The 27,077-nt window shown below is 41.5% G+C and overlaps 1 protein-coding gene and 1 pseudogene across 1 annotated transcript; one reads left to right on the top strand and one right to left on the bottom strand.

Annotated features, from left to right (window-relative positions):
- Nucleotides 1-674: 674 nt before the first annotated feature.
- On the bottom strand, nt 675-26,682 carry SLC19A2 (solute carrier family 19 member 2). The gene is made up of 6 exons (XM_027086378.1): nt 26,266-26,682; nt 19,419-20,021; nt 6,639-6,861; nt 5,358-5,550; nt 4,877-5,018; nt 675-2,665 (listed from the first exon to the last, which is right to left on the bottom strand). Exons 1-6 carry the CDS (start codon nt 26,464-26,466, stop codon nt 2,537-2,539), a joined length of 1,491 nt encoding a protein of 496 aa, XP_026942179.1. The 5' UTR covers nt 26,467-26,682; the 3' UTR covers nt 675-2,536.
- LOC113609314 (uncharacterized) lies at nt 14,326-14,431 on the top strand (annotated as a pseudogene).
- Nucleotides 26,683-27,077: the final 395 nt, after the last annotated feature.

The following is a 27,077-nucleotide window of genomic DNA, read 5'->3' as shown; positions in this document are numbered from 1 at the left end:
CAGGGGATATAACTATAGGGAGAGAAAACTTTATCTTTAAAAAACGTTTTTGCATGAAAAATTTCCAAGTCTTTGGTGATAATCAATGAAATGCCTTAATGAAGCAGGTTTTGGAATGGGAATTAAAGAGAAGGTACCCATTTGGATACTGTGAGAGAAGACTGATTTGGTTTCTAGGGTATAATGAACAAGTGATTCTCAACTAATGGCAAGAAGATGCTTCCCTGGGTATCAGAATATTTGGGGTTGGAACAAAAAGGCTATGATTTTTCAAAACAAGATGGTACCTTATGCCTTTGATTCAATTTCATTTCGTTTACTTAAAAAATCCAGTTAACACTGAAGGGAATGTAGGTCTTTTTGGTTTCTAAATGGGAGAATGCTTTAAAAAAGTAAGAGGTACCAAGATGAAGACCAAGAAAAATAAACAGTACAATGTGGTGTTAGAAGAAAATTGGAAAAACAGAAATGAAAGGGAAGAGTCAAAAGTAAAGATCACAAAGCAATGGAAGAATTAACAGGATGACTCTGGGTTAGTTAGTAAAGTCAGGTGAGGGGAAGGCTTACTCTGAAATTTGTCCTAGTCGAAACAACTAAAAGATTTAAAGAAGTAATCCAAAGCTCCTAATACAGCAAAAGATAAATTAAAAACAATTCTGATTAAAAAGGAAAAATATACTGTAAAATATTTATTTAATAAATAAGTTTATAATCTATACAGAATTGAATAAAAAGTACAACAAATTATTTTCACTTCTTTACAAAACTGCATACAGTACAACTTGCAAATTGGGTTCAGCATTCTACAAATAGGGCCACACACCAAGATGTAAACTTATTATTGTGTTAAATAAGTAAAGGCTCTAACTGTGTACCACAAACTTTGAATTAAATTCCAGGGAAATACTGCTTTAGTATTGATTGTACCACAGTCTATTTTATTTAAAAAATTAAATAAAATTCCTCAAATACCACTTTTCTACTTGTTTCTGAGTAAACAATTCCCTATGTAGCAAAATAAAACACAACAAAGACAAAATATAAAATTAGAGGCTGCTATTTACAATATCACTTCCTCTTCCCTTACTTAGCTAGTGTTCTTTTCCTTTCCCTTATTCAGAAAGGAAGGTGAGTGGAAACTGACTTATTCTTATCATTCATTTGCTTCTAGAATTCCTGTTTACATAAATGAATATGTCAGTTTTGGAATCCTGACACTATTATTCAGTGTTTACCTATGTCGTTCTAAAAAAGTTAACCTAGTTTTTTTTTTTGTTTTTTTTTTTTAAGATTAGGCAACAAAATTGGCTTCAAGATAGTTACGTCTCAGGCTAGCAGCCACTTGGTAGACTAACTTCCCAATTAAATGTGCACAGAATAACATTTTTTTCAAGTAACCTGGAAATGGAATCAATAGCAATTCTTATTTTAAGCAAATATTCAAGATGATCCACCTTTAGAAACAAAGGCAGATTTAATGTACAAAATACAGGAACTAAGTCTATCCTAGTTCCTGTCCCACCAAAATAATTAATAAGAGTCTCAGTTTGTGAAAAAGACCTTGGAATGATCCAACTCTTAACGACATCTTTATCTTGAATAAGAAGGATAAATAATATAAAAGCTATAAATGGAGATGAAGTTATTTTTAAAAAGACTTTTCCATTTTATTTTGGAGATAAAAGTGCAAATACAAAATGGGTTAGTTGTATCTTTAGCCCATTTAGTAACTTTTCATCATAGAATTAATAGTCCTTCATACTGAAGAATAAAAGACAAGCAAACCTGCCTTAAGTTTTCTGATTAGGTCACTTAGATTTTTAGCAGGCCTCAAAACTTGCCTTACTATTTAACTAAATTAGCTTCTCTAGGAAGCATATGAATAATGTAAAAATGAAAAATCCACACAAATACATAATTGTCAAGATGGGAATTGAGAATATTTACACAATGAATTTTTTAAAATAAATTATTAACGACACATATTCCTTATAAAACACCAAACCAGAGCACATATTGTCAGTGATAGGAACAACTTTCATCTGCAGAAACACAAATGCACATGAATAACACAGAAATAAGAATTAAGTTGAACAGAGGCAGGTGCTATTAGAACATATTTCTGTTCTGACCTGTAACACCTGTGGCCCCTGTGAAGCCCTGGTCCCACCAGGCCAAGCATCTGGCTAATCTGATACAGAAGTACTTGACCTATGAAACACCAGACTCACTTGCTAGCAAGTATACACCACCATGTGCTGCTTGATTGCTCTTGATTACTTGGTTTTCAAAAGCAAGCTCACTTTCAAATCAGAAAAAAGTCATCCTTATATTGGCTCTCGTAAATAATCCATGAAGTACACTTCACTTCTGAACAGTATTCTATTACTCTAGGAGGACAAGGTATAGTCAACTGGCTGCTTTGAAGCCATGAAATGCACACTCATAAATATGTGTCTACACTTTAAAAAATTAAATACATCCAGGCACAGCTGCTGTGCAGAGTTCTTGTGATAAGAAGCTCATTAGCAGTGTGTTATGAAGTGGTCACTTGAGAACTTGATTCTGGATCTTGGGTTTTTCTGTATTTCTTCAAAATATTGACTGCACCATTAGTCAGGAAAACCACAGCAATGAGTGCAAAATAACCAGCGTAGATGAAGAACTAAAGAGGGGGAAAGAATAATTTATAGAATTATCAATTAGAAGGTAAGCTCTTTTATTACATATATGTGAACAGACTCCATAATTAAAGGTATATTCAGTTTCTCTATAACACTTCAAAAAACATTGTGTGCTTAAACAATGTGCCAGGCACTGAGGATACAAAGAGGCAGCACAGCATGGTGATACTGAAGGCTGATTCTTGGGTGCAAATCCCGACTTCCCCCTTACTAGCTGTATGACCTGGATTGAGAGACTCAGTCTCTGAGCCTCAACTTCATTTGCAAAACATTTTGTAATTCATAATATTTCCTAATTGCAGAGTTGTTGGGAAAGGATGAGATTATGTATGCAAATGTTTATTAGCACAATGCTAATGCTGTTAATACTATCGTTTTTATTTTTGTTGCTGTTATAATTGAATCTTGCTGTTATAATTGAATCAAGCTGATATGATTAACAGGCCAAATTCTGAATATCAAGACCTCTACTCTTGCCCAGAAGAGGGCAGTAGAAGGTCAACTATCAATATATTCCATTATAAGATTACTTTTTATAAGAATCTTCTCTAAGCCAATTTTTTTTAAAATTTTATTTATTTTTTGACTGTGTTGGATCTTCGTTGCTGCATGCTGGCTTTCTCTAATTGCGGCAAGTGGGGGCTACTTTTCATTGCGGTGTGCGGGCTTCTCATTGCGGTGGCTTCTTTTGTTGTGGAGCACGGGCTCTAGGCACATGGGCTTCAGTAGATGTAGCACGCGGGCTCAGTAGTTGTAGCTCACGGGCTCTAGGGCACAGGCTCAGTATTTGTGGCGCATGGGCTTAGCTGCTCTGCGGCATGTGGGATCTTCCTGGACCAGGAATTGAATCCGTGTCCCCTGCATTGGCAGGTGGATTCTTAACTACTGAGACACCAGGGAAGTCCCTCCGAGCCAATATTTTAATGTAACTATGTTGTTTATCAACATCATCATCATTTTTGTTCTTAAAATAACTTACTAACTACTGATAAGCTAACACTCTGAGCCAGGTCCTTTAAAATTCTGTTTCATTTTCCTATAGGAAACTCATTAATTAATCATGGCAGTTACAAGTTTCAGCACAGCCCACAAAATTCTATTATTCCATACGTTTAAACCTACCACTTCTATAGCAAGATGACAAGCACCTAGTTACTCTTCTACCCTCCACCCCAAATGAAAGTACCTAGCCCTTGAGAGGTCTTCTCAAGGTTTTTATTGCAGGTAGTAACTGGGAAACACTTAAGTAATTCTTACTTAAAAGAAAGTAATAAGTTCCCATTCCTCTGCTCTGTCCACCCCCTCCCCCATCCTTTTGTGAGGCAGCATGATGCAGTGGGAGATGCCTAAGCTTTGGAGTCAGATGCTGGTTTGAATCCTGGTTCTGCCATACTATTATTGACTGTGACCTTAAACAACACAACATCTCTCAGACTCATTTTCTTGATGTCTAATCCTGATAACAACACTGCACAATTCTATATAAAGTACCCGGCACATAGAAAGCACTCAATGCACATTACCTATTTCTCTTTTAGACCTCCTCAGTAAAAACAAAGTTACTTACTGCTAACATGTTAGGTCTTTGTATTCTAAGAAAACTAATATGTAAGGAAGGAATAATGGAGATGGAATCATTTGGGCTGAGATGAGGTAGGGTAGGCACTTTTTTATTCAATTGCCCATTTTGCTGAAGTACAGAACAAGCCCTACCTACAACTCACAATCAAGAAGGCATATACAACTATACAATTCCTGAGTGAATAAAATTATTCACACTGTCTCTGAGTGTTTGTGAAGGTGTTTTCTCAATAGGTCATATGTTAAGAATCATAATGCTATTCAGCAACAGGAAGCCATTACCTTGGTATTTGGGTGAGGGGTGTTTTAAATAAAGAAGCAGGAGACTTAGAGAGCTTTGAGGTGAAGCATGGCATCTCAAACATGAGATGTAGTATTCCAGGCACAGAATTTAAAATGGAGGGAAATAATGGATGAGGAAGCCGAAGGGCTTGGCCTGGAAGGAACCAATATTACCTCTCAGCTCCACCAGGCTGGTTAATTACACACAGAAATGTTCTAGGGCCTCATCAAAAAGATGATATTGTTTGAATTTGTTTCCATGAAGCATGCTCCACTTCTGTTAGCCTGATCAACTCATAACATCTTCAGTACCGAAACAGAGATCTTACCTGAGGGGTAATTTCCAAGCCAAGGCCACTGGCATCTACCACAATTAGAGTAAGCAGAGTCTGCAGTGCCAGAGCGATGAAGGTATTTACACCAAACACTAGGGCGTAGCGCTCCATGCTGAGGTTTGCAGCAATCTGAAAACTTAAAAAATAAATAAAAAGAATGCATAGACAAGAATTACTTCCAGGATAGTGTGAAGAGTAGCCCGTACTTTCTACTGTCAATTCCCTTCCCAACCAAGTGAAGAATATTTTGTTGCTAAATGATGTAAACCCCATGCAAACATCTGAAAACAGCAGGAACATTTAAACAAGGAAATAAAGAACCTTGCCTAAATGCTTCCTCAGGAGAAAAACTGGCAATACACATATAATGCTTCCTCCCATTTGCCTCTTTTAACCAGAAAATTTAATTTGTAAAGAAACCAAAAAGCTAATCCTGTCAGCTCTTCCTAATGGTTCTTTGAATCAAAATACATACGTTGCTATAGTGATGAGTAACATGTAGATGATTCTGAAGACAACGTAGGATGCATAGCACACCCAAATGTTACCCACGGTGTCCATGATGTACACTGCAGCAGCAATCAGGAGAGAAAACAGAGACAATATCAATTCTCCCCAAGTGGACCAGGATAATTTTATGTAACCAACTGCAAACACAGCAACAGCACCTACAAAACAAAAAGAGAAAATTTGTCATTTTGCTACACAAATACTATTTCAATAAATTAAAAATTCATCTTAGATTATTACATTTTAAGATCTTTTAAACAGGGTAACTTAAGATTATGGAGGGCCTTGAAAGACAGGCAGAGAATTTTGGACTTGATGGAATAAATAGTATGGAGCCATGGAGAGATGATGAGAGACTGAACTAGGGCAGCTGGTAATGAGAAGGAAAAGGAGGATACAGAGCCAGGGATGCTGCTAAGGAAAAACTACTGAGGCGGACACAGAGGCGAGAATCAAAAAGAACCACTGCTTGTAGCTTGGCAACACGGCAGGATGGCTCATCTCTCTTCCCAACTGAGGGGCAGTTTATTATGTGGTAAAATGATGATGATTATGATAACGATAGCTAAAATGTATGGAGTGCTTTCTAAGTGCCAGTCACAGTTTTAAGTGTTTACAGAAATCATATAAAGTTTTCCAAAACCTTCTGAGGTGGGTCGACAAATTAGAAAGGGACAACAGAATAAAATGGCCAAAGACACAGGCTCTGAGTTCAAACCGTGACTTTACCACTTACCATCTATATCATCTTGGCCAAGTGATTAACCTATCTGTCCACAGCTTCCTTAACTGTAAGCTGGGGATAATAATTACACCTATCTTAGGAATTCTGTGAGGACTGAGTGAACATACATAAAGTCTTTAGAGCAGCGCTTGGCACATATAAACAATATATTTGCTACTGCTGTTATAAAGTATTGTATAGGTTACTCCAAGTTTTTCAACAAGTGGCAGAAGAACCCAGTAAATCAGAGATAATGGAAACCTAGATAAGAAGACAATTTAGAGGACTATTATATTAGGTTTCCCAAAGGTTAAAAGAATTTAAGTTTGTTAGTCATAGCCCTCCACCTCATGTGCAATTCTAAATTGTCCTCCTAAATTATAAAATCAGAGCTTAAAATAAGTAATCCATTCTCTGGGGTTACTTCAAACTTGGGAGGGGAGAGAAAATCTGATTATGGTTGACTTCACTACCAGAGGAATCTCCCCCTCCCAAGCTGCCCTACCACCCTGCACTGCTTACCCAGTAAGGTTGAAACGGCCTCCACGCCACCGTTATAGATGGCAGCATGACGAGAAGGCATCACCTGCTCCCACAGGCCCTGTGCATAGTTCACGACTTGAAAATAGCCGCAGGTGGAGAGGGCCCACCACACGGACCAGCAGAGCAGAGGGCGAGAAGAGTAGCACACCAGGAAATCATTCCACAGGACCTTCAGCACAAGGAGACGGTCTGGCTTGGATTCCTACACAGAAAAAGGGAAGAAGCCAACTGTACAGAAAGCAATTGTATAGACTCAATTTTCTATTCAACAGACTTTTTTCTTGTTCCTTGTGAAAACCAATTGCTTATTTCATATACGTGTGTGTGTGTATGTATGTATAAACTTCTTAGCAATTACATTTATCCCCCTGGGGAAAAAAACACATTCTTATATAATTTTTGCTTTGAATGCTCTATAAACATTAGTACATCCAGCAAATGATATACTGTTTACAAAATGAAGGTAGAAAGATGGTCAGAAATCGCGTACTTTAGCCAAAGGGAGATGACATTCCATATCTCCCCATACAGTGGCAAGCAACATTAAGAATAAGCAATAATTTGGGCTTCCCTGGTGGCGCAGTGGTTAAGAATCCACGTGCCAATGCAGGGGACACGGGTTCAAGCCCTGTTCCGGGAAGATCCCACATGCTGCAGAGCAACTAAGCCTGTGCGCCACAACTACTGAGCCTGCACTCTACAGCCCGTGAGCCACAACTAGTGAAGCCCACGCGCCTAGAGCCCGTGCTCCGTCCGCAACAAGAGAAGCCACCGCAATGAGAAGCCCGCGCACCGCAACGCAGTGTAGCTCCCGCTCACCGCAACTAGAGAAAGCCCACAAGCCCAACGCAACCAAAAAACAAAAGCGCAATAATTAGCAACCCTAGTAAATCACTGTTCAGGTAGAATCCATGAGTGAGAACCTATCAGATTCACTGAAAGATAATAGTTAAGACAGAAATCTTAGAAAGAAATAAATCAAAATATTAGCAGCAGTTCTCTCTTGCTGATGGGGTAATCAGTGATTTTAATTTTCTTCCTTACACTTTTTCTGTTACCCAGTATTTATGGGAAATATTACTATTACAATGAAGTAATAAAGCTACTATGCATGTAACTGAGTGAATCAAAACATTACTATGTACCATCATCCCTGGACTATGCCAAGAAGTCAATATGAGATTCCAGACATCCTGTGAAATAGCTATCAAAGGTTGCCATAATTCCGGAGCCTCGCTCAGAACATAGGAACTTTTACTTTTGCAACTAACGTGGGAAGGCAAAATGAGAGAATCCAAAGGGACCAAGAGGAAGCTAACTGTGAATTAGCATATAAGAGCCAGGATGTGTGACAGGAGCCATGTTACACATTATTAACACCAATGGCAGCAGCATGATTCAACCCGCTTGCTGGCTGGAACCCATATCTTGCACATGAGAACCTACAGATGTAAAATGACTACTCCCACCTGCTGTCAGCCCTTTCTCCTTTATTTTTAAAAACTGAGGTATAATTGACCTTTAACTTTATACTAGTTTTAGGTATATAACAATGATTTTATATTTGTATACAATGTGAAATGATCACCACAATAAGCCTAGTCAATATCTGTCACCATACAGTTATAATTTTTTTTCCTGTGATGAGAAGTTTTAAGATCTACTCTCCTAGCAACTTTCAAATATGCAATATGGTATTACTAATTATAGTCACCATGCTGTACATTACATCCCCAAGACTTATTTACAACTGGGAGTTTTACCTTTTGACTCCCCTTTACCCATTTTGCTACCCCCTACCCCCTTCCTCTGGCAACTACCAGTCTGTTCTCTGTATCTATGAGCTTGGGGTTTTTGTTTTGTTTTGTTTTTAGTTTCCACATATAAATGAGATCATGCAATATTTGTCTTTCTCTGTCTGACTTACTTCACTTAGTATAATGCCCTCTAAGTCCATCCACATTGTTGCAAATGGCAAGACTTCATTCGCTTTTTAATGGGTGAATAAATAGTGTTCCAGTGTGTATATAAATTTGTCCGTATACCACATTTTCTTTATTCATTCATCCACTGATGGACCCTTAGGTTGTTTCCATATCTTGGCTATTGTAAATAATGCTGCAGTGAATTGGTGGGTGCCTGTATCTTTTTGAGTTAGTGTTTCCATTTTCTTTGGATATATACCTAGAAGTAGAATCCTTGAATCATGTGGTAGTCTGATTTTTTTTAATTTATTTATTTAATTTATTTAGTTTTGGCTGCGTCGGGTCTTCATTGCTGCATGAGGGCTTTCCCTAGTTGCGGCGAGTGGAGATTACTCTTCGTTGTGGTGCACAGGCTTCTCATTGTGGTGGCTTCTCTTGTTGCGGAGCATGGGCTCTAGGTGCACAGGCTTCGTTAGTTGTGGCGTGTGGGCTCAGTAGTTGTGGCGCATGGGCTTAGTTGCTTCGTGGCATGAGGGATCTTCCTGGACCAGGGATCAAACCCATGTTCCCTGTACTGGCAGGCCGATTCTTAACCACTGCGCCACCAGGGAAGTCCCTGATTTTTAATTTTTGAGGAACCTCCACACCGTTTTCCAGTGACTGCAACAATTTACATTCCCACCAATAGTGCACGAGGGTTCACTTTTCTCCACATCCTCACCAACACTTATTTCTTATCTTTTTGATAACAGTCATTCTAACAGGTGTGAGGTGATATCTCATTCTGGTTTTGAGTTGCATTCCCCTGATGATTAGTGACATTGAGCATCTTTACATGTACCTGTTGGCCATCTGAATGTCTTCTTGGGAAAAATGTCTATTCAGATCTTCTGCTCATTTTTAAATTGGATTCTTTTTTTGCTATTGAGTTGTATGAGTTCATTTTATAATTTGGATATTAACCCCTTATCAGACATATGATTTGCAGATATTTTCTCCCATTCAGTAGGTTGCCTTTTCATTTTGTTGATGCTTTTCTTTGTTGTATAGAAGCTTTTTAGTTTGACGTTGTCCCACTTATTTTTGCTCTTGGTGTCAAATTAAAAAACACATTGCCAAGACAGATGTCAAGGAGCTTACCACGTATGTCTTCTTCTAAGGCGTTTTATGATTTCAGGTCTTACATTCAAGTCTTTAATCCATTTTACGTTAATTTCTGTGCAGCCCCTTCTTTAAATAGAACCTTTTAATAGGTATAGTTAGGTGTTTATAATACCAAGTTAAATGCTACTCTTTTCTTAGCTCAGTTATATGCAGAGGGAGATGTGTCTATTATCAAGCCAATAGCTAGGATGGAAACTTGAGAATAAGTTTGCTTCTTTTATTGTGCTGTTGAAGGACACAATCCTAATTCTTGCTATAAACAATGAACATTTTTTTCATGACGAAAGGAAGACTATCATTATTTTCTCAGATATTGATATTTCATTACCCAAAACATAGTACAAACATATACAATGAGCCTTAACCAATGGGGACAAATATAGTACATCTGGTTTCAAGGAAAAGGAACCAAAATATGTATCATGGAAGAACTGGTGTTTGAGACAGGCTTTGGGAGATAGATAAGATTAGAATAGAGAAACAATTAAGAACAACATTCAAAGCAAAGGAAACAAGAACAAAATCACAGAAGAAGGCGCTTTCAAGGTGTACTTAAGAATCGGCAATGATAAAGTTCTCTTCCACCATAAAAGGCTTCTGGGACACTCTGTCCTGCCCTGGCCTGCTATGCACTTATCTTGTTCCAAGAATACTCATTCTTGCCTTTGCCTGGTATCTCGTAGAGCCCTAGTTCATAAGCCCTAGTTCAGGGGCACTGGAAACCTTTTAAGAGTTGGCACAGAGACCTGCCTTTGGCTACTCTTTTTCAGGGGAGATAACACCTATCTGAGCTTCAAGGGCATTAAGCTGCCAAAGGTAGGGGGCACAGCCATATACGGCTACACACTCTCTCCCTCCATCCCAACTCAGACATATCCATTGGCAGGGGCCCAACTGGAGATATCCAGAGGGAAAGGCTGTGACCACAAATGAAAAAAAAATGGGGAGGGTCAAAAGACAGACTTTGTCCTTCACACAAGTCTTTCTGATCCTGACTTTTAGTGCTCAGGGCCAGCCTGGTGAGAAAGACAGAATACTGCCCAACACAAACCTCCCCCCAGTCACTTTCACCATTATGGTTTCAATTCTTTGGGTTCTGAAGGCTATTCTGACATGAAAAGAAAGAAAGATCAGTCTTGAATTAACACGGAGTAAAAAACCATAAAGTTATAAACCTACATGTAGGTTATAATTTCATTTACTATAAAATCTGTACAAACAGTGATATTTAGAAAGGGCACTAAAATATTAACAGTGGTAATCTTTGCACCCAGCAGTTCAGATTATTTTGACTTCTTTTTATGTAGTTTTCTGTATTGTTTACTTAAAAAATTAAGTATGAATCTTTTAAATAAAATCAGTAGAGCTCCAGTTCCCTCACCTGTAAAATGGAGACAGTGATACCTATATCGTAGAGTTTTAATGATAGTAGTTTTAATAAGAATGAGATAATGAATATAAGATTTTTGGCACAGTGTCTGGTACCCAGGTCAAAATAAATGGGAGCTGAGATGATGAATCAGCAGCGTACTTGTCTACACTCAGATGAGAAAAATTTCTGAATCTTAGGCTTTTTACAGTAAAATGGAAATTAATGCTTACTTCAACAGGTTATTGCAAGAACTAGATAAGCATTATTCAGTATGTAGCAAGTGCTCAATAAATGTTGGTTTTCCTTATATTCTATTTACCATGACTCATTAACATAATCAACAAATAGGTCCTGAGTGCTGTTATTCAACTTTGGACTTCCAGGCCCCATCTGCCTGTTAGCGTTCACTTCTTAGAGTTTCAACTGCATGCTGTTTGTCCTCTATCTTGCTCCATGCGGCTCTCAAGCCCTCGTAATATGACCACATTTCTCGTGCCACATGTAAAAATTCTAACATTTTGCAGATACTGAATTAAAAATCTATTATTTACATTGACTCCACCATTTTCATTTTCCTGGTGTGTTCATTAGAAAATTCAAAATTACATATGTGCCTGGCATTATGTATTTTTTGGTAAGCAGTGATCCAGAGGATGGAAATGTATGCCTCCTTCGACTCCTTAAACTTAACCCCACTCTGGGGCAATGTCCCAGCCAGGCAGAAACTGCAGGTGGAGCTGGAGACCTTGAAGAGTTTGGCTATACTTCCAGCTCAGCCCAAAGCCCAAGGATGATTCTGGACTTTCATTCTGACTCGTGCATTTCAGATCTTTCTGGGTTTGGACCTGGTATATATGTCCCTCCCAGCCCGCCCTGCCTGCCCCTTCAGTTGTCACCCCAGCAGGATCTCGGTGGCTTGGGCACTTCTGGGTTTTTTGGGGGTTTTTTTTTGGCACTTCTGTTCTTAGCGGCTCTCTCCTCCAATGTTACCAGGGGGGAGGGCAGGCGGACGCACAGGCGCTGATGCCAAATCTGCCACCTCGGGCGGCGGCTGCTGAGCCAGGTACCCTGCTCTCCAGCTTTCCCGCTCTGGTGGCCGGGGACCCAACCTGTACAGTTAGAGCCGGCCGGAGGAGAAGGGGCAGCTGCCCTGCCAAGAAGCTCATCACCCTCAAGGCAAACACCTCCAACCCTCAGACCCCCGGGAGATTCAGAAGCGCTAGACGGTCCAGGGGCGCGCATCCTCACCTGCGCGCCCCAGGGCCTGACGTGTACTCTGCGCATGCGCCACCCCTCCCTAAACTTTTGCGCCCTGCGAACACACGCCCATTGTTCGCTCACAGGTTGCAGAGTATAAAAAGGCAACAGGCCAAAGAGAGCGCACTCCGCTTTTGGCCGAGTTGACAGCTGAAGGAGAGTGCTCGGAGCCCAGCTCTCTATCCAAGGACCGACCTCACCCAAGTTCTCTAGGGGCAGTTACTTAGGTAGGCCCTGCCCCTCACCCCCGCCCCGGGCACTGGGGGACCAGCACCTGCCAGGAGGGTTCGGCTGCCCCCAGCCCGCTCCCCGCGCCCACCGACTTCCCGTGGCCGGCCCGGGTCACCCAGCTGTCTATGGCCAGCTATCCACTCGCAGGCCAGCCCACAAGTGTCCAGTGACTCTGCATCTGCGCTTTGCCACAGAGTCTCTGAGACCCCATTCTACCATCCCGCAGACCCTGCGCTCCTTTCTGGGGGTCCTTATCTCCATCTGCAGTCGAGGCCATCGGAAGAAGGCGGTGATGGGTGCTCGCACCTCCACGACATCCCGCAGCTCAGTGTCCGCAGTGGACACAGTCACTGTCAGTGTGGCGCGGGGGCAGCCAGTGCTGCCCACGACACCCAGCTATGTCCCGAACTACAGCACAGATAAGACGGTGTTGAGGGCCCTGGGAGAGAGCGGGCAAGGGATGGCCAAGCAGGAGGAAGTCCCCACAGTCACAGGGAGGAACGAAGACCAGAGAAGCGGCCCCGATGACACCGGGGGCGCACGATCTGCATTTAGGCCCCTGGGGGGCTCCTTCTTCGTGCCCAGGCCTGGACCTCTGCAGAGAGACCTCCACGCCAAGAGGGCAGAAGACAGATCCAACAGGAAACTGCAGACCTCTTGTATGAGCTCCTGCCCCCAAAGAAACGCCATCACGAGCTCATATAGCTCCACCCGAGGTTTCCTGCCAGTGAAGAGAAGGAGGGGTCCCGCCATACCGCAAGGGCTGCCCCAGAAGTCTGCAAAGAAAGGGAGCAAGGAGGGCCCTCCGTCGCCCTCTGCAGCTCCGGTGGTTTCCCAGAGGAAAAGCCAGCCTGACAAAGATGCAGAGGCAACAAGAGGGCAGAAACGGCCCTGGAGGAACGGCTCCCTCACACCTGACGGTCCCAGGCCCCGAAAACGCAGGATTCCTCTGCTGCCGCACAGGCGAGGGGAGCCTCTGAGGCTGCCCCCAGCCCCTAAGCTGGGTTTCCGGGTCACCAACGAAGACCTAGACTCGGAGAAGGAAGCAGCGTTCCGGCGCATCAACAGTGCGCTGCGGGGTGAGACCTAGGCCATCGGAGGCCTGGGCGCCGTGCAGCCTTCCTGTCCCTTCCTGCTGCCTGCCGCAGGGGCTGCTTCTCCGCAGAAAATGTTTCATAGTTATTTCTATTTTAATATGATCATGGTACATTAAAATATATTAGTGCTTGCCTGTGAATACTAAGGTCGCTTGACTTGTAATTTTCTATATTGTTCTATATTTTTGTGACTAAAGGCATTACATGGGGGAATTAAAAGAATATCTTGAAGCGATTTTGGCTTTTGGTCTGCCACTAATTCCTATTTAACCTTAATTCAGGGGTCGGATTCTTTGACCCAAGGAAACAGAATAGTATAAAAAGAAAGAATGTGAGTGTCAGAGGGTGGCAGTGATTAAGTATAGCAAGAGACGCCTTTGCAAAAGTTACTGTTGGTCCCAGAAGACTCTCACTTAGCTGTGTGACCCTGGGCAAGTCACTTCACCTAAATATCTGAATTATAGGGCTGTGCTGATGATTTAAAAGTGACTGGGCACGGTGGACGCTCATAAATCCTGGGTTCTCAATAAAGCCACTGCCCTGCTCCTTGGTCCTTTGGAATTACTATATTAGTAAAATTTATACTTGACAGTAATTTTAGCTTAAAGTTTATTTTGTCTATTTCATCTCAGCCTTTTGGCTAAGATCAAGTGTAGTATCTGTTCTTGTCAATTTAAATAGCAAGAGAAAAGAAAGAAAAATAACGGGCATGCCCCCACACTCTTCAGACAATAGGAGCCTCTTAACCTGTTCCTTTGTCCAGAGACACAGGCCATTTCTCAGTGAAGGCCTCTGCCATCACTGAGGTTGCAGGGGAGATGTGGTAACTGGGGAGAAAAAGACCAATGGGGATGACCCCCTCACTCCTCAACATGCAAGCCCCCCACTTTCTCACTTGTCTAGCTAGAAATAAAAGGTTGATCCCATGGTTTTAACTTTCAGCTGCTGCTGGACTTTGCATGCCTTGCGTAAGCTGGGAGACAGAGGCAGGAAAAAACCCACCATAATCACCCTGTTAAGGCCATGAAATTAACTGCCCTGCCCTTATGAAATTAACACTGGAGTAAGAGAGACAGATGATAAACACACACATAAAAGAGAGCTTATAGTAGGAATAATACTATAAAGAAAGTAAAAAGGGTAATGGGCTAGCAAGTGACCTTGGAATGGAGTAATGATTGCTAAGAGTGTTAAATGGCTTTCTGAAAAGCTGATGTCCGAGCTGCGACCTGAGTGACATAAAGGAACCAGCCATGAAGATCAGAATGAAGGGCAGTCCTGACTGACACAATCTCCTGATTTGAAGTTCTGAGGTGGGAACAAGCTTGATGTGTTTCAGCCCAATTGAGAGAGAAGGTCAGAGAGGTTGGCAAGCAGCCAAATTGTATGGCGTTTTGTAGGCCATGATCAGAATTTTGCATTTTCTTCTATATACAATAGGAAAATGTAGGGGGAGGGGATAACTAGGGTTTAATGCCTAGACTATGAAGATTTAAGTCAAGGGCTGATGATTTCAATTAAATTACTTCTGTGTATCCCTACATATGTGAGGGACTGGAGAGGAAAGGAGAAGTTGTTCATGGTATGCCTGGGAAACAGAAGAAAAAAGAGAGTACCTTCACATCAGTCAGCTCACAAAACTCAGGATTCTAGAGTCAAGTAAAGCTTAGTGATCATCTGATTTAACACTCTACATTTAGGGGTAGCCTAACTCAGTTAAAGAAAAAGAATTTGTGGGACTTCCCTGGTGGTCCAGCAGTTAAGACTCCGCACTTCCACTGCAGCGGGCACAGGTTCCATCCCTGGTCGGGGGAACTAAGATACCGCATGCCACGCGGTGTGACCAAAAAGTAAAAAAAAAAAAAAGAAAAGAAAAAGAGAAAAAAAAGAAAAAGAACTTGTGATGGAATTAGTACCAGACTCTCATAACTCTTCATAAGGCCCAGAATACCTTCAACAAATTCAAAGGGAAGATGAGAAATTATTTACAGCCTCACAAATAAAGATCTACAGTGAAGGTACAAAGCTGTTCTTGATTATTCATATCTAATGATAAAGATAATAATAGAAATTACCGTGTATTGATTACCTACTTATGTATACTAATTTGAAAGCTCTACATGGCTTTATTTAATACTTGAAATAGCCCTATGAGGTAGGTATATGAATGAGGGAACTAAAAGTCACAAAGAATTAAGAAACTGGCCCAAGGTCACCCTGCTGGTAAGTACTAGTACTGGGGACTGCCTCCCTTCTTCAAAATCCGCTATACTCTGCTTCTATAAATGATATTGAGTACAAGATAAAAACAGTTATTTTGCTGCTGTCTGTGTTTTATGGAACTCACACACACACACACACACACACACACACACACACAAAGCTTCCTAATAGTAAAAGGTGTCAGTCTACAAATAAAAGTATAGTTTTATTAACAGATATTTATTAAGCATTAATCTCATGTCAAGCCCTGTGCTAAAGAGTTGGTTTAATTTACATCATTTCTAATGGATAAGCTACTTAAAAAAAATCATGTCCAACTATATGCCAAGCACAAAATGAGTCCAGTTGCCTGTTTGGGAAAGAAAATCACTGGCTTTGGCAGCTCCTCCTCCTGCAATGTCAGCACCCTCTGCCCCAAAGCAGTAGGACTCATTCTGAAAATCAACTTACAAATACTCTAAGATAACTTGTGGACTGGGCTATCACTTTGACTTCTACCTCATTTTCCCTCTTTTTAAGTCAAGATAAAACCACCCACTGACCTAGAACTCTTCTTTACTGTAATTACCACGATTATCATTTATGGTTCATTGATGGGCTTTGTCAACTTAAGATGGCACTGTGATCTCCAATATCCACATTCTAATTTTCCTTCAAGCTCGTCAAAGAAAAGCAAGCAGTATTTTAGGGCTGTACAGCTGCCAAGCAGCACTGCTTGCCTGTCCTGGTGTCGGTAGCTGAGCCAAGGAGACCATGAAACTGACTTGAATCCTAATTTTACCTCACCATGGCCAACATGATGGTTCTGACCATGTTGTTATCCCACCGAAAGACTTCACGGAGCAAGGTACAGATTGAAGTGGATTTCATATCTGCTCTAAAATTATGTCTAGGAGTACATGTGTGTAATTTTGCACGACTCACTAGTGTTGGATCTGAATCCTTATCTCTAAAATGAAAGGGTGATGTGACCTAAAGTCCCTTTAACATGCTCTGATTGTTATATGATTTGTGGTTAGAATCACTTCTAACTCTAAAAGTTTATAATTCTTTACCATATCAAGTACTGACATTTTGCATATCTATAAATAACAAATATCAAGGTGGTCTAGGACAGAGTTTTTTAAATTTTAGATTTCACCTCATTAGTTGGTAATAAAATCAGTTTAGTGGGCAGTGATCACATTATAAAAAAGTAAACGAAATGTGTCAGAATAAACCATTGTGTTGTAAAACTTTTGTTTCATGGATGACTTTGAGGGGTTCAAGACTTCAGTGGAGAAAATAACTGTAGATGTGGTGGAAATAGCAAAAAAACTAGAATTAGAAGTGAAACCTGAAGTTGTGACTGAACTGCTGCAATTTTATGATAAAACTTGAATGGATAAGCAGCTGCTTCCAATGGATGAACAAAGAAAGTGGTTTCTTGAGATGGAATCTACTCCTGGTAAAGATGCTGTGAAGACTGTTGAAAGGACAACCAAGAATTTAGCGCGTTACATAAACTTAGCTCATAAAGCAGGGTTTAAGAGGACTGACTCCAATTTTCAAAGAAATTCTACTATGGGTACAATGCTATCAAACAGCATTGATGCTGCAGAGAAATCATTCCTGAAGGAAGAGTCAATCGATGCGGCAAACTTCACTGCTGTCTTATTTTAAGACATTGCCACAGCACCCCAACCTTCAGCAACCACCACGCTCATCAGTCAGCAGCCAACAAGATCGTGGCAAGACCCTCCACCAGCAAAAAGATTACGACTCGCTGAAGGCCCAGATGACGGTTGGCATTTTTTGGCAATTATGTATTTTTAAATTTAGGTATGTATATTATTTTATACATAATGCTATTGCACACATAATAGACTACAGTATAGTACCAACATAAATTTTATATGCACTGTGAAACAAAAAAAATTGTGTGACTTGCTTTATTATAATATTTGCTTTACCTCAGCGGTCTGGAACTAAACCCACAATATCCTTGAGGTATGCCTGTATCACACATAGCTGTCAGCACAGATGAGGAAGATAACTTCCTATCCTTACATACTGTGGACTTCAATTCAGAAACTGGAAGTAGATATTCATCATTTATTGGAATCATTTCACCTATTCATTTAGAAAATTTTTTCTAGAGCTTCCTTTACATACCAAGTTCTGAGGATAGAAAGATGAAGAAGAGACAGACATTGCTGTGGCTTCTAAGACATCTCCAACATGAGCAATATAATGTTGTGCCAGCAACTCAATAACAAAAAAAACAAACAACCCAATCCAAAAATGGGCAGAAGACCTAAATAGACATTTCTCCAAAGAAGATATACAGACTGCCAACAAACACATGAAAGAATGCTCAACCTCATTAATCATTAGAGAAATGCAAATCAAAACTACAATGAGATATCATCTCACACCAGTCAGAATGGCCATCACCAAAAAATCTAGAAATAAATGCTGGAAAGAGTGTGAAGAAAAGGGAACACTCTTGCACTGCTGGTGGGAATGTAAATTGGTACAGCCACTATGGAGAACAGTATGGAGGTTCCTTAAAAAACTACAAATAGAACTACCATATGACCCAGCAATCCCACTACTGGGCATATACCCTGAGAAAACCATAATTCAAAAAGAGTCATGTACCAAAATGTTCATTGCAGCTCTATTTACAATAGCCAGGAGATGGAAACAACCTAAGTGTCCATCATCAGAGGAATGGATAAAGAAGATGTGGCACATATATACAATGGAATATTACTCAGCCATAAAAAGAAATGAAATTGAGCTATTTGTAATGAGGCGGATAGACCCAGAGTCTGTCATACAGAGTGAAGTAAGTCAGAAAGAGAAAGACACATATATATGGAATTTAAGAAAAAAAAAATGTCATGAAGAACCTAGGGGTAAGATGGGAATAAAGACACAGACCTACTAGAGAATGGACTTGAGGATATGGGGAGGGGGAAGGGTAAGCTGTGACAAAGTGAGAGAGTGGCATGGACATATATACACTACCAAACGTAAAATAGATAGCTAGTGGGAAGCAGCCGCATAGCACAGGGAGATCAGCTCGGTGCTTTGTGACCACCTAGAGGGGCGGGATAGGGAGGGTGGGAGGGAGGGAGACGCAAGAGGGAAGAGATATGGGAACATATGCATAACTGATTCACTTTGTTATAAAGCAGAAACTAACACACCATTGTAAAGCAATTATACTCCAATAAAGATGTTAAAAAAAAAATCTAAAATAAAATTTAAGTAAAAAAAATAATAATGTTGTGCCAGTCCCGGAGGTCATTTACTCCAGAGGAAAATACATTTGTCATCCCTAATATAAATCAACGTTATATTGAATGAATGAATTAATGAACCAATGAAGCAACTCAAGATAAAACCAGAATCCAAATGAATTGAGGGACTTTCCTGTCTGCTTTTCACCATTGGTCTAGCCCCAGAGTAGCAACCACCAGGCATTTAAGGCTGTGCTTACCTGTCCCTCCATGGGAGGCTCCTCTGTATTTAGAGGGATTTTTGATTCAACGTCTTCCCACTGCGGAAGGTGGTTAGAAGCTGAGGTATCAGTAGCAATGCCACCATTGTGTACCTTGACGCCATTTGCTCCTTGGCAGGAGGGAGGAACGTGGTGAAAGAAAAGACTCTTCTGTGGCATAGGGAGAAACCAGGCTACAGCGAAAGCCACAGAAACACAGGTAAGAGAGATGACATTCAGGCTGAATAGGGACCAGCCTGCCACTGAGACGAGGATCTGCCCTAGGACAGAGCCCACTGTGAAGCCCACCAAGGTGGCACTTCGACAGTAACTCGTGACTTTCTGGTACATGCTCAGGTCTACCACACTGTAGATGTAGGAGTAATAGGCAATTTCAGTGGCTGTGGCGATGCCATAGAAGAATTCCAAGAACTGAATGGCCAGCAGTCCCTGGGCATAGAGCAGCATGAACCATGTAACAATAAGGCTGAGTCCCTGCAGCAGAACAACAGGTTTATAACGGAGGAAGTCTGTGGCAAGGAACACAGGAAACAACAGCACCAGGTAAGAGTAAGTCCATACTGGATATATTTCATTGAAGACCTGGTAGAAAAAAGATAAAATCTCGTTAGTGATCTCAAAGGACCGGGAACATTCGTAACAATTTATTCTTATGAAACAATCTACCAGTACCTCAAAGATCTCATTTTTATCAACCAAAGAAATCTTGACAACAATTCTGATAATTGTTTGGAATATACTTCTCCGTTTCCACCCCATCGTCTTTTTCCTAATAAAATCTTCCCTATTCATCAAAGCCTAGTTCAAGGCCTTCCTCATCCTGGAAGACTTTGCTGCAGCTGATAGTGTTTGTATCCCACCACCCAAAAAGCTCTCCTGATACTGCTTTGTATGTGTCAGTCTCCTCAGTTACCTCATGGCACTGCTTCTTAACCATGGCTACACATCTCCCAAGGAGCTTTCAAAAATGTGGATGCCTTGCCGCAGGCATTTTTTAGAAACCTCCCAGGAGATTTTATTATGAGCCAGAGTTTAGAACCATTGCTTTATAGGTTCTTTCAGGGTGGACTTGACTTTCATTTGCACAACCTAACAGCTCGCACACTGTTTGGAAGATACTTGGCTCAATAAATGCTTTGGAAACAAATAAATGTTTTGGAATCATTGTCAGTTCTTACTTCTAGCCACAGAACAGGGAGCCATGATCCTACTGTTTGATTAGGTTTCTCTGATTTTAAGTTTCATTTCTTTGGGGTAACATGAATAGATAAAGAAGGTAAATCTGTCCTACAGTCTTAACAGAGTAACTATCTGTGGATGGTAGCATGTTGTCCTTCTTTTTGTATGTCTATACTATGAAAAAAAATGGAAGGTTTTTTTTTCATTAATTTTTCATTGGAAGATAGTAGAAATAATATTTAAACCACAAAGACCCCAGCTGGAATTTCTGTTCCATCATTTGCCGTATGATTTTAAGCAAGTTTTTTTTTTCAGTTCCTTTTAGCCTTAATCTCCATTATCAGTAAAAGAGAAGTAAAACCTATGCCACAGGGTGGTTTCTTGCAAGGACTAAATGAGAGAGTACATGTAAATCACTTACTCTTTTTTCATACGTTTAAAGACTTAAGGACTGAAGCTGAAACACAGACCACTTGGGACAATACAAATTAAATTAACTGAACTGTCGTCCCCATTCTTCGAATAACAATCATTGAAGGAAACTTTTCCCTCTTTTTACACCTGCCCCATTGCCTAGTAAGTTCCTGGGGCTTTAAGCGAGTCAGTTTTATAAGTGATCATTTCAAAGTTTGGATCAGTGGCCTCAGTTTTTAAGTGCGTTCTGAAAGGTAGTCTTACTAACAGTCTAAATACTTTGTGATGGAGCAATCTAATCCTTGGGTTTGACTTACTTTTTAACTCTCATGTATACCTCAGTTCACCCAACTAATTGTTTTAAGGTTTTAGAGGAACAATAAAGTAAAAATTTTATTTTTAGTAAATTATTATAAAATAATTGCCAATGCAGAGAACAACTATAAAAGGAAAACATAATCTGAAATACATTCCAGACTTGATTTCTGACTGGCTGAATATCAAAAGTGATTTGTCTAATAGCCTCGCCTTCATGAATTCCGGTCTAATTTGTGTTTGCAAATCATCTAGCAACCTCCATTTACCAGGAAACTTTCTTGTGCCTGAATGTGTGCGTGAAAGAATAATCGAGAACTGTAGAAATGATTCTTATTCACAAGTGTGTAAGTTTTATCAAATGAGGAACAAAGTGCACTCGGCTGACTTAACACAGGGTCAGAGGCTTCTCAGCTGAAAACCAAAGGGGATAAGGGCAACCTTGAGATGAAAGCCGTGAGGAGTGAAGGCTTCCCTACAGACTTCACAGGTGTGCTCCATTAGCAACTTCCCACTCCTTTTTTGCCTATAGTTTTATTCATTCTCCTACAGTTTTCTTAAGTGTGAAACTGCCTCCTCTGTTTGACTCTGCATATTTCTTCACCTTCACATTTTCCCCAACATAATACTACAAAGCTATTAGCCACCACACTTCCCCTTTAAAAATAAATTTTTTTTTTATTTTCCCCAACATAATACTACAAAGCTATTAGCCACCACACTTTTTCCCCAACATAATACTACATTTTCCCCAACATAATACTACAAAGCTATTAGCCACCACACTTCCCCTTTAAAAATACCTTCCTTCCATACCCAGTCGTCTTTGTTCTCCACCACACCGCTTGGGACTTTCACTGATTCTTCACTCCAGTAATACTGTCTGCACTTAGACATGTTATATACCCTTCAATACTAGTTGTCCCCAAACGATTAACTGTGAAGTTTTCGTTATATAAACCTCATCCTTTCAATTATCAATTTAAAGTGTTTATGCTTATGAGTCTAATGCCACTCCTAATACAAAAACCACAGTTTACGTAATGAAGATAAGGAAAAGCAATGCCAAGTAGAAACTAAAATAAAGGCAAGCAGGGGAAAAAGACCAGATATGTTCTCTTTAACTTATTCTCAATGAGAAATCTGAATTTACTCCTAGGAGAGACATCAAACCAAGAGGACCGTCCCTCCCACAGCATTATCAGCATTATAATAGTACATCTCTACTGACACCACACGCTATGCTAATCACCTCACCTATATGACCTCATTTAATCCAAACAACGCTAAGCGGTAGATGCTTTTATCATCTCTATCTTACAACCAAGGAAACTAGGCCTTATATGAATTGCCCGAAGTTATCCCAGCTAGTCACCGGCAGAGGGAGTATCTGCACCTAGATATTCTGAATCCACCACCCTAAAATGCCCCATTTCTTCAATCAGAAAACTATTGTTGATCATCTACTATGTTCCAGGCTTACTTCTAATGCCATAAAGCAGCTTTTTCAACCTGCGTAGGGGTGCTTTTATGGGGCTTTCATGAAGAGAGAAGACCAGACAATATGCAGAGCTTAGCCACTGTGTCTCCAGAAGTCTCCGTAAGACCCCTTCTCTCTCAATGCCTCCAAGGAGAAGCTGTCACACCAGGAAATGCTTCTTTGATGGATACTCTGAATCCTGAAGCGAAACTTCCCACATGCAAAAACGTACAGGTTACAGACTCTTACTGGCCACACCTGGACGATGCCTTCTTATCTCAGGTAAAAATCTGCCGTGTGAGCTAAGGGAACTGATTTTATTCTAAGGTGCCTTTCACAGTTCTTTGGATCAGAGCTTGTTTGTGCCTTCTTCTGAGACACAGAGTCAAGGGAAAACAGCTGTTCAGTTTTAAGCTCTAATTCAGATTTACACTTTATTTTAGAATCACATTTCAATTAGACAACTAGTTAGTAAGCACTTATTTGCACAACACTGTTTTCAAACTGTATGGAGATTACGAAAACAAAAAAAGAATAAAATGAAGCCTCAGTTCTCCAGGAGTTCTGAACCTAGTGAAGAGCACATACACGTAAATTATTGACAAGGGAGTTAGGAAATATGGGGGGTTGCTCCTTTGAGATGGACCTTGAAGGATGAGAAAGTTAGATCCACTGGATTTATGACTATAAGATTAACGTGGATGGAGCTTGGGCATGTAGAAGGCAAGGGGAAGAAGGATGTAGTGGGAGATAAGGGTGTTAAGGAAATAAGAGCCAAATTCTGTAAGGCTCTCAATATTAGGCAGAATAGTTTTAAATTTAATGTCTTAAAAGTATCAAAGAAAGGTAGTGAATGTCAAATCCCATGCTGGAAAAGATGAAAGGATAAAAAATTTTTGGTGATAAAGAGCTCTATTTTATTAAAAGTTTGGCTTTCAACTACTGAAAGACAAATTTTAACCTGTTTAAAATTTATAAAGTGATACAGGTTAATGGTTTTCCGGAAATCTAAGAAAAAAAAGTCCTTTGAGAGTGGAAAGAGGAAATTCTGACCTTCTTTTCCTCCTTTTGTCTTTGACCTTGGTTAACAACAGCTCTATCTAAGATGACTGCTCTTGGACCTTCTAAAGTCTCCTGAGGGAAATACAAAATTCAACACAAATAGACTGACCATGATTTGGCATTTGCTTTGCCTAAAAATCATGTAATATTAAATAAATAAATAACTGTACCTTGGTGAAAACAAGCAGTCAGAAAGGAGAACAAGTTGTCCTATTTATTTCAGTTATTAGAGATATTTAAAAACCTAGGGTTCCAGAGAGGGTGGACAGAGCCATACTGTGCACGACCATCAGAATCGGCCATGATTCTGAGGTCCTCAGACACAAACGACATCCCTTTCCAGACTTCTGGATTTTTCTTCAAACCCTGCCCTCTTCCTCATCTAATGTGCAGTAACAGAAGTGTGCTATGTTTTTGTTACACATTCAGCAAATGTTTCCTAGGCCTGGCCCCTCTGCTTTATTGCTATACGCCTCGAACATATTTCACTCACCTAGGCAGCTTTCTGATAAGACAGGACACATGATGGCACATCACACAGCAATTCTGCCCAGGGCACTTGTACAAAACAGTTCGGCTTTCAAATATCAACAATGGGAGCATGTTTCTCTCCCCGTGTGCTTCTCTTTCAGGCAAGGTGCACAAACTGTGCAGATCACGTGGCAGTTCACATGAAATTTTAATTGTTAGCAGCTCACAGACAGTATCATTTCTGCTTCAGTGGCTACAATTCAGATTTGGTGTTTGCTGTGGGTCTCCAGAATCATTCTCTCTTGTATTTACTGAAGTAATTGTCTTCTTGGAGAATCATTCTGTTCACAAGAGTTGGCCCTTTCCCCTTTATTATTGTTTTTAACCAATACTATAATTCAAATAGGTAATGAGTAACTCTTACAGTTCCTTGTGGAGTGGTCCATAAGACTGAGAAGTAGATCTGAAGTTGGGTAAAAGTGCCACTTGCTAGGGGTGAGATAATGTGGGAAACTCAAGTGAAATCCTCAACCAAGAGTTCAATCCCTTCCCTGTTAAGTGCCCTTGAAAATGGAGGAGCAATGCAACAACAAACTGGATTATGAGTAATTACATCCTGCTCTGACCTGTTATGCAGGGATACTCAAAACAGGTGACTACTAATCACAGGGTAGAGAGTAAGGTTTAAATGGGAGGAGTACTTCACAGCAGCTGGGACAGGAAGGCAGGGTGGGAGGAGAAGTAGACATAAGAAATAAGAAACAGCTAACAACTGCCCACTCAGCTTTCACCCTTTTGTTCCAGAAAGGAATACCAGACCTCAGCTTTCTTGCTTTGTAGTGTTCAAGGAAGAGGATGCTGAATCTGCTTTACTTGGGTTTTGTGGTAGCAGCTTGAGTTTAAGTCCTTTTTCAGTTAATATAATGTCTTTCTTTTTCAAAAAACTGGTGTTGAGATTGACCATACACTTTAAAGAGTTAAACACATTTTTAAAGTACACAATGCACTCCAAGTACTTTACTTATAAATCCTCCTGGGGAAGTCAGCAAAAAGTTCTTGATCATGGACTATGTACTCTTAATTACTCTCAACGTCGCAGCAGAACAGAAAGGAGCAAAACTAACATCCGTGAAGCAACAATTCACAACGCAAGAAAAACTATAATTAAATGCCAACTATGTGATACCATCTAAATATCTGCTTTTATCCTGGGAGGTGGGGTTGGGGGAGCGTGTGGGAAGCGTATTCCTGGACACAGTCTCGCCCAACCAAAAATCAAGACAAGATGATGGGTTCTTGTTGTCTTGTACAGTCCTTATTTGAGCACTTCCATCTCTCAAGGGTAAACAATGCAAAGTAGGGGAAGGAAGAGGGTGCAGTAGGTAGAGGGAAGATCCTTTCAGAAAGCAGGAGTTACTCAGCATCTGGTTCCTTACTTTCCGGCAGCAAATATTTATTTAAATCTTTACCATGTCCAAAGTACAACCTGCTGTTTTCCCTTTTATTCTCCAAATATTCTCCTCCCCCCCGCCCCCGTCCCCGCCCCCAAGCAGGAACTGCTGGATCAGTCGGAGCAGAGTGGGGCTAAGTTCCATTACAGCATCATCAGCACATCGCCTGAAGCACACGTGAACTGGGGCTCCCGAACCGCGTTTCGAGCCCTTCACCTAAGACACGGCCTATCAATCCGACGCAGGAGAGAAAAACAGCGTGAATTAAGGCAGCGCCTTCCAACTGAGAAAAGTCAGCAATCTCTGCTCAGAATGGCTCCCGCGTTTCGAGCGCCTTTCTCACTCCTTCTTTCCTCAGCTACAGCCCCTCCGCCCGCTCTCACCTTTTCCCGCACATCTCGGCGCCCGCGCCCCGCGCCGGCCGAGCCACCTCCCGCCCGCCCCCCGCGCCTACCTCCCTCTTCGTCAGGTTCTTGTCGGGCCCCAGCAGGTACGGGGTCAAGAAGGGCTCGGACGGCCTGAGGCTGGCGAAGAAGCCGTAGGCGCAGAGCAGCGCGGTGGGCACGAACCAGCACTCGCGCGGGACCCGAGCCGTGCGCAGGAGCATGGTGGCCGCCGCCGCCGCCCGCCGTGTCACCGGGCGAGGCACATCCATCTGGGGCGCGAGGGGCGGGGACCCGGCCCGGCCCTTTCCTTCTCCTTTTCCTCCTCGGCCAACCGGAGTGAGGTTGAATCGCTGCCCCAGCGCAGGAACCTGCAATTGCGAGTGGCGCCTCCTCCCGGCAGGGCCAAGCAGTTCTGAGACAGTCGCCTCTGATCGCAGTGACTCCCAGCCTTTCCTGGTTGCGGGAACCTCACGAGTCGCCACCCGCCCGCTGAGCGGCAGAAAACCGTTCACGCCCTAAGGCCCACCCTCCGCCACCACCTCCCTGCTGAGAGCCAATCACAGAGGACGCCAGGCATTGGCTTCTGTCCCATTGGTCGGTGGCTCACAAGATGCGAACTCGCGGCGGCGGCGGCGGCACGCAAGAGCGCAGCAGACGTACGCTGGCTCGGGCGCAGAGGACTTGTAGGACTCAGGTCAGACCGTGGCTGTTCTGGCGTTCGCTGCTCAAGGGGCGAGCCCTCCGACCCCGCTGGAGGTCGACTAAGTCATCCCTCGTGCTGCAGCTCACCTGTCGGGAATGCTCCGCGTGGGCCTTATCCCCACCAAGAGAAACGCGCTGTTACACACAGTCATTTTCTGATTCTTAACCACGGTCCATT

This window comes from Aethalodelphis obliquidens, unplaced genomic scaffold, assembly GCF_003676395.1.
Source record: "Aethalodelphis obliquidens isolate GAN/ISIS:26980383/991018 unplaced genomic scaffold, ASM367639v1 scaffold55, whole genome shotgun sequence".
Taxonomy (NCBI): domain Eukaryota; kingdom Metazoa; phylum Chordata; class Mammalia; order Artiodactyla; family Delphinidae; genus Aethalodelphis; species Aethalodelphis obliquidens.
This window is presented reverse-complemented; position numbering and strand designations above follow the sequence as displayed.